Genomic DNA, 13256 nt, shown 5'->3' with positions numbered 1-13256 from the left:
CGACAGCCATAAACCGCCGTCTCCGCGGCCCCGGCTCGCCGTGCTGGCAGCCAGCTGCACAGTCCACGGAGGTTGTGGCCTGCTTTCCTCTCCACGTTCCTTCCAGCGTGGTGCGCTGCATGGTCGCGGCTTCTTGCAGGCAGCAGATGGAGGCCGCAGCTCCTCTGCCCGCCGCTCTTCTCCAGCGCAGGCACACGTCAATCTGTTTTCACCAGGCGCTTCGTTCACATTTGGCTCTCATTTCAGTCCACACTGTTTGGTTGGAACATACACGTTTTCAGTGAGGGCCCATAGCCGTGTCCTCCTCCTGCTGACCAGGGCGTCTGTTAGGCCTGGCTGGCTCCAGGACTGAGTCCACCCCACTGGAAAACCTCCAGGTTACTGACTGAGCAGAGCCAGTTTGTCCCCAGGATCTGGGGAAGTTAGAAGGGATGGGACTTTGGTGAAGGGTGTCATTTTACAGATGAGCTGACTGAGGCCTGGAGAGGAATCCTCCCCGTGAGGCCTCTCCTGGGGCTGAAGTCTCAGTCTGATTCTTTCCAGGTGGTTCCCTGCCTGTGCCCTACAGTTTCTGGTAGGCTGGAGGCGGTGTGCTCTCTGCATCTCAAGGTTAGGGGAAGAAAGGCTGGAAGCAAAGACATGGTCTGTCCAGGGTGCTAAGCCTCAGACGCGGGGGCTCCGGGCCTGGGTCTCTCTGGTTCTAAGCACTGTGCCATTTCCCCTCACCACCCACGTGGGCCCAGCCCTGCCGTGGACCAGGCAGGGTGCTGGCCTGCGTCCTCTGTGTCCCAGGCTGCTACGCTGGGCTGGACACAGACCGGGAGCACAGGGGCCAGGTGGTTTGCTGCATCATCAATGCCGATGATGTGGACAAGTGTGGCGGAGGGTCAGCCCATGACCAGAAGCCCACAGACCTCTCCTGAGCCTGTGCCTGGGGAGGGGCAGCTCACTCGGGACTGCAGAGCCAGGTCTGCCCACTGCGAGGGCACTGCTGTGTGGTAGCGTCCTTACGTCTCCTGGTGGCAGGTGGCATTGGGTCTCCGGTACTGCCTCTTGAATGAATATGCAGGGTGAGGACGGAGGCGGCAGGTCGAGGGACATCAGCACAAGCAGTCAGCGCCCCCTGGTGGAGCCTGGGTGGAGCTCTGTGTGTGGAGTCGTGTGTGGGTGGGAGGGGTGGGTGGGGCCTGCTCTGGGGGTGCTCAGCCTATTCCTCTCCGTACTTCATGTGGCGTCAAGATGCTTTTAAAAATCGCGGTCCTGGGAGGCAGAGCTGATGTCACTGGGTTGAGATGATGTCATAGCAGGATTTTAATCTAGGGAACAGCAAATTGCTGATCTGCTTTCTACAAACTGATCCCCTCCCTGCTCCTCCGACCCCCTCCTCCACCTCAATAGGAGGGTGTGGAAGAGTTGGGGTGTTGGCTGTGGATTCCGGCAGCTGGTGTGGTGGCCTGATGGGGTCCTGCTGGGGTACAACTGGGCCATCTTCCCTGTTACGCTGGCACCTGTTCGGAGGTCCCCAAGTGCCCTGTGTGGAATCATATGTTTGGAGAGGCAGATACAGAGAACAGATGAGTTTGAACTTGTAGCAGTTTGGACTCTTAGGTTTGACCTGTCCCTCAGGCAGGTAGAGAAGAGGGGCAGAAGAGTGTTGGTGTCCTCTAGGTCAGGAGGGATGGGACGCTGCTGATCAGAGTGGAAACGTAGTGGTGATAACAGTGGTGATAGCTAGAAAATAGGCAGGTCGAAGGAGGAGAGGCGTCCCCACAAGAATGAGGAGGAGCTGTGTGAATGGGGTGCAGCGAGGGTTCATTGATAACTCCAATACCACGTGGTAAATGACCACCCAGGAGACAGTTCTCAGGAGAGACCCAGTTGACTGAGTCATTGACTCAGGGCTAATGCATTTTTAATGGCTGCCCAGATGCATTTTCTAATTGGTGATTACATCACTGTGTTCCAGAATAAAGCATGAATCATCCTCCAGTGATGAAGAGCACGCGGCTGCCAAGCCTTCCAATGCGGGCCACCTCCCTCTTTTGTCTAATGTCAGCTACAAAAAGACTCTCCGGCTCACGTCGGAGCAGCTGGTGAGTCTTGTGGACTTAGTGTGCCCCTGTCTTGAGGTCCTTGCGGGCCATGGCAGAGCGGACTCTGGGGTGTGTGAAGGCTGGATGCTCCTCCCACTTTCGGGTTCCTGCTTCTACTTCCTGGCACCCTTCCTGCCCCAGTGCACCTGCTGCCCTCTGGCAGGTTTCCACCCAGACTCCAGCACCTGTTGAGGCAGCCCCCTCGGGACTTGCCCCAAGTGCCCTTCCTTCTGACCCAGCAGAGGGCATCCTGATTGAGCTCACTCATCCCAAGTCATCAGTGGCCGGCAGACTTCTGAAGATCTCTCAGGCGTGCTTAGGAGAGATGATTGTTAACTTAAATGTATCTCTTAAATTGGTGGAAATCAAGGAGGGATGATGGGATTAGAGGACATCAGGTAGCAAGGGCATCATCTGGTTGTGGTGTGAGAAAGTGTGTGTGTGTGTGTGTGTGTGTGTGTGTGTAGACCAGCTTTAGTCAGGTCCCTTCTCTCCTTTGATCCTATTTCAAACCATGACCAGTCAGTGAGCAAATGTCCCTGCTAATTTGTAAATAAAGTCTATTGCATTTGACTTAGTTGTAAACAGTCTTAGTTGTGGTATTTAATTGGAAAAGATAACAGACAGACACGGTTACCCACTTTAGCCAAGGGTGGGGTCCTGTGGCCTGTGAGTCATTGTGTGACATAGGCCCCTGCCAGCATCCAGGGACACCTGAAGTCAGCCCTGTGGGTCTGTGCAGCCAGCTAGCGTGCACCAGAGCATCCCAGCAAAGAGACTCAGAACACCCAAAAGGTAATTTTGCTTTCCGAATGCATTATGATTTCTTTAGCTCTACACTATATTCTTTTGACTGATAATGACTGATAACTGAGCCTTCTTTTCCACTTTGTGTCAGTATAATAATCATTAAAAACATGTTTTTAATTGCATTAAAACATGGTTATTTGGGGAAACATATTTCATACTCGGGTCAGACTTGAGTCTCCGCAATCCAACCTTCACATTTCTCTCCTGAAGCTGCAATGTATTCTGCCAGGCCTGGAGGCGGGTGGCTTAGCCCTGCCTCGCCATTCTCTTCCAGAAATACGGGGTGGAGTCAGCATTGCCCTCGGAAGCAGGATGCTTTGCAGCCAGTGGGGGAAGCTGCCCCGGGAGAGCTGAGGTTTAGGTTGCCTGTCCAGTTCCAGAAAGACAGAGCCAGAGGCAGCGGGAGAGGACGGCACGGTGGCCAGGGCCGCGATTGCTTTTCAGCCCTTGGGCTTCCTTCTCCCGGACAGAGGTCCATGTCCCTCACCCTGGGCCTTCTCTCAAGCAGACGAAATTATTTGTATTTTTCAGAAAAGCTTGAAGTTGAAAAATGGCCCCAATGACGTGGTTTTCAGTGTCACCACGCAGTATCAAGGCACCTGCCGCTGTGAAGGCACCATCTATCTGTGGAACTGGGATGATAAAGTCGTCATTTCTGATATTGACGGCACCATCACGAGGTAGGACGGCTTCAGGGTGGGAGCCGGGTCTCACGATGGCCTTTGTGCTCCTCCTCGGGCAGTGGTGGGACTTAGAGTTCACTCCTGGGCCTCAGCAGCCGTCCGTGGGGCCTGGGGATTGTTCCCGTGGAGTGTTGTCTTCTGACGTGGTTGCTGACCTGGATGCTTCTGGAGAAGGCCTGTGTGGGATGCTCAGTGCCTCTTCACTTGGGTTTAGCAAACCCAGCTCTTGGCCTGTGATCAGACTGAAGGTGCCCTCCTGTGGCTGCCACACCGCTCCCTGCCCAGGCTCACTCGATTGCTTGGGTCTTGGGCTTTGTATCCACAATGTCTTGGGTTTTGTTCATATTTTTAATGAGGTGCGGATGTTACGTTGAATTTGAATAGGTTTTTTTTTTTTTTTTTTTAATTCCCTTGCACTTACCTTGTTATTTGTCTCATTTCTGTTTTTATTTAGATCAGATACCCTTGGCCACATTCTGCCCACACTCGGGAAGGATTGGACCCACCAGGGCATTGCGAAGCTATACCATAAAGTGAGCCAGTAAGTGCAGAGTGCTTGTGTCCCATGTCCTGTGCACGCAGATGGGGGACCTAACCCGAGAAGGGCCAGCGGGGGTGGGGGGTAGGGGTGGGGAATTCTGAGTGCACAGGGAATCCGACAACTCCAAACTTGACGTCAGGACTGAGAAGCAAGGAAAGAAGGACAGGTGAGTCAGAAATTGCTAGGAGGGAGAAGGTGGCAGTGTTAGCAGAGGGTCTGGGAATGGGTTCACACCAGGGCAGGTCAAAAGTAACCAGATGAAGAAATGGTGGACTTCTACGTGCCAAGTGATTACCTCTGGGCTAAAAAGTTGCAGACTCCAGGCAAAGTTTAGTTGTGCTGGTCCCGAAGCCAGCTGCCCGTGCGCTCCTTTCCACCTGGTCTGCAGAGTGCGCAGTGAGTGGGATGGCCAGTGTCACTGTGGGGCCCGCACCTGGGATGTCAAGTGGGGACTGGTTCTCAAACTACCATTGCGTGGGGCACACGTGCCGCTTCACTTGATCTTGATCTACACTTGATCTAAAAAGCAAGGGACATCATTTCTGTGTTAGTATAAGGGAAATTAACTTGAAAAGTTCAAATAATTTGTCCAAATCCCGTAGCTGCCAATGGGCAGGATTCATCCAAACCCTGATTACCTGGCTCCGAGGCCATGGTTCCTACTCCGGGGGTTGGAGCCCTTCAGTGATCCTCCACCCGCCAGGCTGGCTGCTGGGACCACACCTCTGATCCCTGTCGTTACACTTTCTCTAACTTTCTGTGGACTCGAGTTCCCAGCATGAGTGGGACTCTTCCTCCATTGTCACCTGTTCTCCATCTACTGAATGCTGGAGGTGTGTCTGAGTCAGAAGCGACCCATCTTCTGTCACATGCTTAGTGAGTGTCCGGATGGGTGTCTCAGGCCTGGACTCCCAACCTGATATGCTCACCTCTGGGCCACGTGGGCAGTGATGAGGAGCGGGGGCTGTGGAGCTGGCCAGAGCAGCTTCTGGAACTCTGTGCACAGATGAATGAAATAGTCTTCCCTGCCTCATATTCTTCCATATGCAACATTTGTGGAGTGCCTGTTAGTGCCTGGTCAGTGGCGGGTGGCCAGGGTCATCATGCACCAGTCAGTCACTGACTCTGGACCTTGTGACCCTGCGGTAGAGAAGAGGACCTTGTGTTGTGGTGGATTGCAAGGCTCTGGTCTCCTCTTAGATGCTCAGCCCAGTGGCTTGACCCTTCCTAGATTTCATCTTTTAAAAATCACAAGAGTAAAACATGCTTAAAGATTTTTAGAGGTCAAGGGTCCAGAAATTTAAAGTTCCAAGGTAAAGGTCATAGCTGCCTCCTCCCTGCCCTACCCCTGAGTGAATCTGTTCCCAGAAGTACTGTGGACAGCCAGTTCTGTCGTGCTGTTATACTTAGAAAGAAAGAAAGAAAGGAAATCCATTCTCCTCCCTATGTCCTCACCTTGTTTAATTGTATGTCATGTCTTTGGTTTTGTTGCATGTGAGGTTTACCTTACTCTTTTTTGCTGCTTCTCAAAATTCTGTTATGAACATACCATGCTTTATTTAACTCGTACCGTATTGATGAGCATGTGGTGTCCTTTTTTTTTTTTTTTTTTACCATTTCCAACAGTGATGCTGTAGTATTCACGTATCCTGCTTATAACGTGTGTAGAAATGAGTAAAGGAGACACCCTCAGTGAGGTCCTGCCGTAAGGCAGAGCTGGGTGGATGACGTGCACCTTTGCAGACCTGAAGCCGCTGCCAGGTTGCCTTCCACGAAGGCCCGCGCTCTTATGGATGGGGTGTGTACCCCTCCCCACGGCTTCCCCACGGCTGGCCTTTTCCTCAGGCTTCATCTGCCCATCAGCTGCTGCGACAGGTGTGACACTTTGGTTCAAGGAAAGATGCCCTCATGGGTCCGGGTACTGAGTATTCCATAGCCTGATTCATTTTGACTCTTAGAGCATACATCTATTTCCGTTCTGATAGAGACGTTAAAAAGAGCCCATATTTCTTTTCTTTCTACTTTTTTTTTTTTTTTTTTTCCTTTTTGGCCTTGACTTGTGCCTTTCTTGGATTTTCCCGATGTGACATCTTGAAACATGAAGTCTTGTGACTCATCAAAGATACTGGATCGTTCTTTCCTTTGAGGGTTTTGGAGAGTGAAGTCTGTTGGTTGGGCTCTGAGGAAACTGCAGATTCTTCTTAGTCGTCATCTGGGTCGAGAGGCTGGAGTGTCCTGTGCTGTGCGGTCTGACGTCTGTGTGCTGGTTGAGTTTGGTGTGTGGCACCGAGGACAGTTAGGCTGAGGGATTGGCGGTGATGCTCAGGGCTCCCAGGGCAGCACGCGGGCCTGCAGGGCACCACACCAGCGCCTCCCGGATGAAGCGCCAGTTCCTGGGTGGCTCAGCCTCCTGTTTCCCAGCGGGTTCCCAGCCTCACGCTCGCTCCTCCTCTGCTGCTCATGGTCCTTGGTGCTCTGATCTTGCTGTGTTCCTGACTCTGCTCCTTTCTGTCTCCGACCTTTGCTTTTGCAGTGGCCTCTGCTTGGCACATCTTTACCTCTGATTTTTGCCTCTCAGCCTACTTTTCAGCCTTTACTGTCTGTCTCTAATGCCACAGGCCAGAGTCCGTGGCCCTGGGCGGCTGTGATCTCCCACCTTCCCTGGCTTCACAGCTCTTGCCTGCTGTCCAAGGGCATGGGCCTGGATGGCTGGCCACGTCCCCATCGTGGGGCACCAGGCCAGCCACAGTGTGAGGCTTCTGGAGCTGACCATCAGCTGCAGTGGGCTGCCATCCAGGCGGTATCACAGGCCAGACCCACACAGGCCCTAATCAGCCACAGCGGGGAATAGAGTCAGGACGGAGCACTGACCAGGGCTCATGTCTCTCTTCTAATTAGGCTAGGCCAGTCTTTTGAGATTTTATTGTGTTACCCAGACAAAGACTTAGAGAAATGTTCAGCCTGCTGGAGTACCAGGAAAAGGGTGCCATTTAATGTAGGATTTTTGGACTCTCTACTCTTTCTTGACATTGCTGCCCTTGAATGTGGGTACCACTTAAATTTCATTCACTGCAGTAATTGCCTAATGAAGAAACCAGTCTTATAGTGAGCCACTTGCCTAGAAGTAACCGAAAATAAGGAAGACTTATCTATTTTTAGCTGAGTTTAATTACTTGTTTAAATACGGGTAGCCCCTGAGGAATTATCTGTGAGACTGATTATCATCCTGCTCATAGGAGGGTTATAAAGCTTGCTTAGTTAGTATTGAAAAAGAACTAAAGAAAATATAAATGGAAGATAAATGAAGCTCCTTCAGATTCAAATACGTTCAATAATAAGAAGGAACATGAAGAAGGACTATTCCTAAAATATCTAGATCATTGAGCTAATGGGTTTCTGGGAGCCTAAATTTGAATAATGATTGCTCTAATTTTCTACCTTATTTGATATGTATTTTTATATTCACGTAACCTGGAATCAGTGTCTCTCTGACTCAGCGAGAATGAACTCTTACTGTGTTTCCATGGGCAAATGGGTTTGTGACTTATGGCCATGCCATCTCAAGCCAGTGTACTGAAAGGGGAACAGTCGTTAGCAGACTCATTAGGGCCTTCTTCGTTGTCTCCTGTCCACAGCAGTTACCTCTCTCACCTCAGCTCGTAGTTCACTGCAGTCATTACTCTCTGCCAGCAGGAGAGGGTGGTGGGCAGATGCAGGTCTGGCCGGGAGTCAGCAGGGCTGGATTCCCGCAGCGACAACCATGACCCTGAAACCTAGCATGCACTCGGCTCTGAGCTTGGGCTCCCTCCCCTCAAACGAGGAGGTCAGGCTAGAAGACCCCCGGGCGGTTGCCCTCCGCCATGTGCCCTGTTGCTGTTGTGCTGCTGACCTGCGCGCCAGCGTGGGCTGCAGCTGAGGGGCGCTTTTTCAAACCAAGCCTGGGCCCAAACTTGGAGGCTCTTAGCTGGATTGCGCCTGCCTGCGCTGGGGACCGCCCTGCGGGGCTCTGGATGGTATACCTGCTGTGAACTGGGGCTGCTGTGGGGCTGCAGGGACGTGGAGCAGCCTCTCCTTCCAGGAGCCCACGATGGGGGGACATCCAGAGCTCCTTGTCGGAGGCAGTGAGTGGTCAGTGCCCGGAGATGCTGTTCGAGAAGGACACCACGAAGGGGAGACTGATTCCGATTGACCGGAGGTACCACAGGAAGCTGCAGTGAGAGGGTGGCAGCGGAATTTCGAAGGAGATGACAGGTCATCATAAGTGGACGTAGGACGAGAGTGGAGGTGGCAGATGAGCCGGTGCACAGTGGCCTCGTGCCTAGGGAGGGTGGGTGACAAGGGAAACAGGGAAGGAGTGGGCACCAGGACAAGACCAGTGGGTTTGATGTAGCATCCTCCTTAAGGGGCAGGGGTTTATCCCTCCTCAGCCTGCACATGAGGCCACAGGGTCCCTGAGGTCGGGGGTGCAGCAGAGTACCCCCCACTGCAGCACCGCAGGGGCCCCAGTTGACCCAGGGTTGGGGGCTTCAGTCTGGAGGCTGGTCCTGGAAGGCCCTCCTGGTGTAGACTTGAGACTGCCGAGCTCTCTGTGGGTCAGAAGATTGAGGTTGGGACAGGAGAAACCCTTTTACCCACCTGGACTGGATCACTTTCTCTTACTTTGCTCTGGTGTTTCCCCACGTCCTGTTCCTGAGACTATTGGAGAAATTCCTGCCCCGGGCCCTACTCTGCTTTGTCACCCACCCCTTTTCTTCAACTTTGGTTCCCTGCCAGTCTCTGCTCCTGCAGGGCAGGGCCGCCTGGAGGCTCGGCGAGCGTGCTGGAGGGTGGCAAGAGCCTCGTGGCTGAGGGCCGTGTCCCGCCATGGCTGCCCTTCTGAGTGTGGGTCTTACTCTGAAGGGCACCATCCAGACCTGGGGGCCAGAGCGTTTGATGGTGCGCTTGCCGGCAGCTCGGACGACTTCCCTTGGGGCTGGAAATGGCTCTGGAAGGGAAATCCTGGGTGCCACCGTCAGTCTTTTCTCATGAGGATGTCCTCGAGCTGGTTTTCTGCTCAGTTTGGTAATGGCCTTTGAAGCAGAGGTGGTGCTGGGTGGTGGCGGCTCTGACTCTGAGATGCATTTGTTGAAAATCAAGTTTTGAATGAAATCAGCATCTCAGACTCCTGCAGGGGCAGCTTTAGGACTTCGATATGAAGAGCTGTACACAGAATTGGTGATCATTTTAAAAGATCGCTTGTGTTAGAAACCAAAGTACAAAGATGCTCGATTCAAAAGCCCACTTGGCTTTGAGGTGCCCTCTGTTCTGCACACGCTCTCCTTTTGTCTTGAAATGTCCCTGCATCTTGTTTAAGAACATATTGTGGAGCACTTCTCCAGACCCGGCCCTGGCCATCCTGGCAAGTTCCCGCACATCAGTGAGTTGGACAGGAGCGGGTGGCCTGTACCCACCTACTGGGCACCCCGAGCTCCGCATTGTCTCTGCAGTCACAGCAGGGGCGAGAGGGTCCCTGTCTTCCTGGGGCTTGTGGATTAAGGAGAGAGAGAGTCAGAAGAGGGACGATGACAAGGGATACCAGGAGCAATGAGGCAGGACTGCGGTCTGGGGGCCAGTTGGGTGAGGCGGGTTCATCACCGGGGTCGAGGGCCCCTGGGAGGTGGGACAGGCCTGGGTGAGGTGAGGGTGCACGCTGGTCCTGAAGCTGGGGACTGTGTTCCAGGCAGAAGGCCCGGCATGGGCCTGTGCCAGCAGAGGTGAGTGTGGCGGGGCAGGTGGGGCTGGAGGGAGATGCAGGTTCTGTTGGCCCCTGGGCCGTGGTTGAGAGTTAGGGTTACCTCTGAGAGGTGGCAAAGCCTGGGAGGTCGTTAGCGCCAGCAGACTGAATTTCGCGTTTTCACAGAGTCCCACGGGAAGCCTTAAGAGAAGCAAGACCAGGGCAGCTGTGGGGCCGAGAGGCCGTGGTGGTGGGGACGGGTGCGGTCCTGGGGTGGGGCTGGGCGTGGCTTGGGGTGGGTGTTGGGTACGGGGGTGGGGCGGGGTGAGGAGAGGGGGGCGGGGGAGGCCTCTGAGGTGTGGGCCTCACCTGGTCGATGAGGAGGCCTTGCCACAGCAGGGACGACCTGGGAGGGTCACTGGGTGCGTGTGTGAGGACAGCCACCTTTGAGATGCCGCTGTGTGTCTGGTAAGTAGCATGCTGCTTGCATTTTTAAAACTGCCCTGGAGCTTCAGAGGGGCTGAACTAGGGATGTGAATTTGAGAGATGGCGATGTATAGGTGATGTTTCAAAAATTCTTCATAAATATTTTATTTAATGCAATATATTCAAACTGATTATCATTTAGACATGGAATTAGTATGAAAATTATTAATACGCTGCATCTTACTCTCCCTGCTTTTATAGTGAGACTTCAAAACCTGGTATATATTTTGTGCTTTTAGCACATTTTATTATGGAGATTAAATTTTTAAGAGTTGAAAACAGTGGTGTCCAACTATAGCAGTCAGCTGTGCTTCACAGAGAACTGTCTGGTGCTGCTTCAGACACAGCACCAGGGCTCTGGGGAGGGAGGAGACAGGAGTCCCGGGCCCTCGGGACTGTGCATCTGCAGGCTGGGTAGAGGACATGGTACAGCTGGGTGACCGAAGTCCTGGAAGCCAAGTGGCCAAGGTGCTCGAGGACAGACTAAGCACCTGGCAGAGGCTCCTGGGAAGTCTCTTCCCATAAGAATTGAGAGTCATTGCTTGCATTTGGCAAGGTGGCCTCATAGGTGACCTGGCAAAGCCAGTGGGGAGGGAAGGAGAGCCTGCATTGGAAGCAGATGGCGGAGAGGAGAGGAGTGGAGTGAGGAAGTGAGTCAGGGCCTGGGTTCAGCTCTTGTAAAGAATTTTGCCCCAAAGGGAAGAGGAGAGGGGTCTTAGCTGGAGAGAGCCTGCGGGCCCAGGAGGACCTGGGCGTGGTGGCTGGTGTGTCTGGGGATGAGAGCATCGCATGCTGGTGGGACTGAGCCTGTAGACGGGGGCGTTTGACGGTGTGCGGGGAGCTCAGGGCTGGAGTAGGGCCGTGCGTGGGCAGGTGACTGCCCTGGACCTGGCGCAGCGAGTGGGCCCTCGCTGGAGCAGGACAGGGTGCAGGACACGGTGCAGGACACGGTGCAGGAATGCTGGCCGGTTTGGTCCCTCTGAACTTCCGGCTCTGTAGCAGTAAAGCCAGGGGGAAATACCCACCTAAGCATGCTCTTCAAGTGGATTAAATCACATGGGGAATGTGATCAAGCTTGGTAAGTTACAGCGAAAGCATTTGGGTTCATTTCTCCATTGAAAATAAGGTTTCACAGAACGCGGACCAACCTGTCGAACATGGACTTTCTCATGTGGGAACTTGCACCGAAGCCATTCTTCACAAAACAGAGTGTGTGGGAGTGCCAGAAAGTTCCCTCTGGAATTGCCATCGAGCGTGGGTGCTTCTTCTCTTTCAGAAATGGGTATAAGTTCCTCTACTGTTCTGCACGCGCCATCGGGATGGCCGACATGACGCGGGGCTACCTGCACTGGGTCAACGAGAGGGGCACTGTGCTGCCGCAGGGGCCGCTGCTGCTCAGCCCCAGCAGCCTCTTCTCCGCCTTGCACAGGTACTGCCACTCCCTCTCTTCCACCCTGGAAGTTTTGCAAGATAAATAGCCTCTCACTCGGTCCCCTCCAACCAATGCCTGTGCTCCATGGGGCACCCGGGAGATCATGGGCATGCAGTTCCTTGGGCTCACATGGCTCTGGGTGAAGTCCAGTCAGTAGCTTGCATGGGGTGGTTCTTTGTGACCTGCCCCTCGACCCCTGTGTCTCGTTTCTAAATCTCTCTACTGTCCAGACAGTCCTGTCCACATGCTGCTCTGTTTGGGGTGGCTCTCCCTCTCCCTCCCTGAGTGGTCAGGCTGAGTCTTCGTGGCCATGGGGAATCAACTTGCATCTCCTCTCACTGGGAACCTTGTTGGGGTGACGTGTCCCTCCTACCAGCTGCCCTATCCACCTGACCTTGGACCCTCAGGACACATGCTGATCCCTCTTGGACTTCTAGACGTACTGCTTCTTATAGTTACCCTCTAAGAGACCACTAGCCAATTTCAGATTGCCCTCCTCTTCTCTTCCTGGCCATATTCAAGGCAGCCGGTCACCTCTGGCTGTGGAAGGAGTGGGGATACTGCACTCCTTGTAGTCGGGGTGCCCACTGTGGCTTCCCCAACTCCCCTTGAAGCATCACCTGTTGTGTTCCATTTGGGTCAGGTCGTTGGTCTCTGCTGAAGGCTAACTCAAGGTGTCATGTCCTTGGTCTTAAAGACCAGTGAAAGGCTTTGGCATGATTCTGCCCCAGTTAGAGCAGCAGATTAACTGCTCAGGCTGCTAACCACTGAACCATGGAAAAATCTAGATGGGCCCCAGATGCCAAGCTGACTTGAGTGTTTCTCAGTAGACATCTTTTCCTTCACAGCTTTGCTTTTGTGTGTGAGCAGTTAATTTTTTCCCCACAGTAAAAGGTCTCAAATTGAAGCTCACTTATTCTTGCTTATTCTTGGGGAGAAAATTCAGGCAAAACCACGTGTTTCAAGTCCTATGAGTTATCATGACAGCGTAGCACCCAATGAAATCCAGAGGCTTTACTGAAATTGTGCCACTGAGCTATATTGACAGCTTGCGACTGGCTGCTCATTAGCATATGCTGAGCACCAAGGCCGTGCTGGGCAGAGGGGAGAGTGGACATATTACCCGACATCCTGCTGCTGACGTTAAACTGATCTTTCTCATGACCTTATGTACATATCTTTGGGTGAGATGTATTATTTGCCCGTGGGGAGTTATTCTAAAACTCTCACATCTCACGGTTTGCATGGTGTTCTGGGAGGTGGAAGTGCCCGGGTGGCAGGTAGCCAACACCCAGCCCTGCACCGCAGCCAAAGCCGTTCCATGTCAGCTGTCCTGCAGATTTCCTAGAACGGGTGGGGAGCCTGCCAGGAGCACAGATGACCGTCCTCAGCACCGTTCGGTCTAGTTGCTTCCATCCTGACGGCACTGCTCGGCTTTAAACTGGATGAAGAAGAAGAGGTGGAGGAGGGTGCGGGTGGCGGGGGACCTGCGTGACGC

General features: G+C 53.4%; 1 protein-coding gene across 5 annotated transcripts in view; it reads left to right on the top strand.

Moving 5' to 3' along the window:
• Lpin1 (lipin 1) overlaps positions 1-13256 on the top strand; it is a 112283-nt gene that overhangs the window by 89746 nt on the left and 9281 nt on the right. For all 5 annotated transcript variants that reach the window (XM_047522358.1, XM_047522357.1, XM_047522356.1 and 2 more), the window contains 4 exons: positions 1967-2093; positions 3435-3583; positions 4041-4127; positions 11603-11755. In XM_047522358.1, the coding sequence (XP_047378314.1) occupies positions 1967-2093; positions 3435-3583; positions 4041-4127; positions 11603-11755 (516 nt within the window). The remainder of the gene's footprint in view (positions 1-1966; positions 2094-3434; positions 3584-4040; positions 4128-11602; positions 11756-13256) is intronic.

Source organism: Sciurus carolinensis, chromosome 13 (assembly GCF_902686445.1).
Source record: "Sciurus carolinensis chromosome 13, mSciCar1.2, whole genome shotgun sequence".
Classification (NCBI taxonomy): Eukaryota; Metazoa; Chordata; class Mammalia; order Rodentia; family Sciuridae; genus Sciurus; species Sciurus carolinensis.
This window is presented reverse-complemented; position numbering and strand designations above follow the sequence as displayed.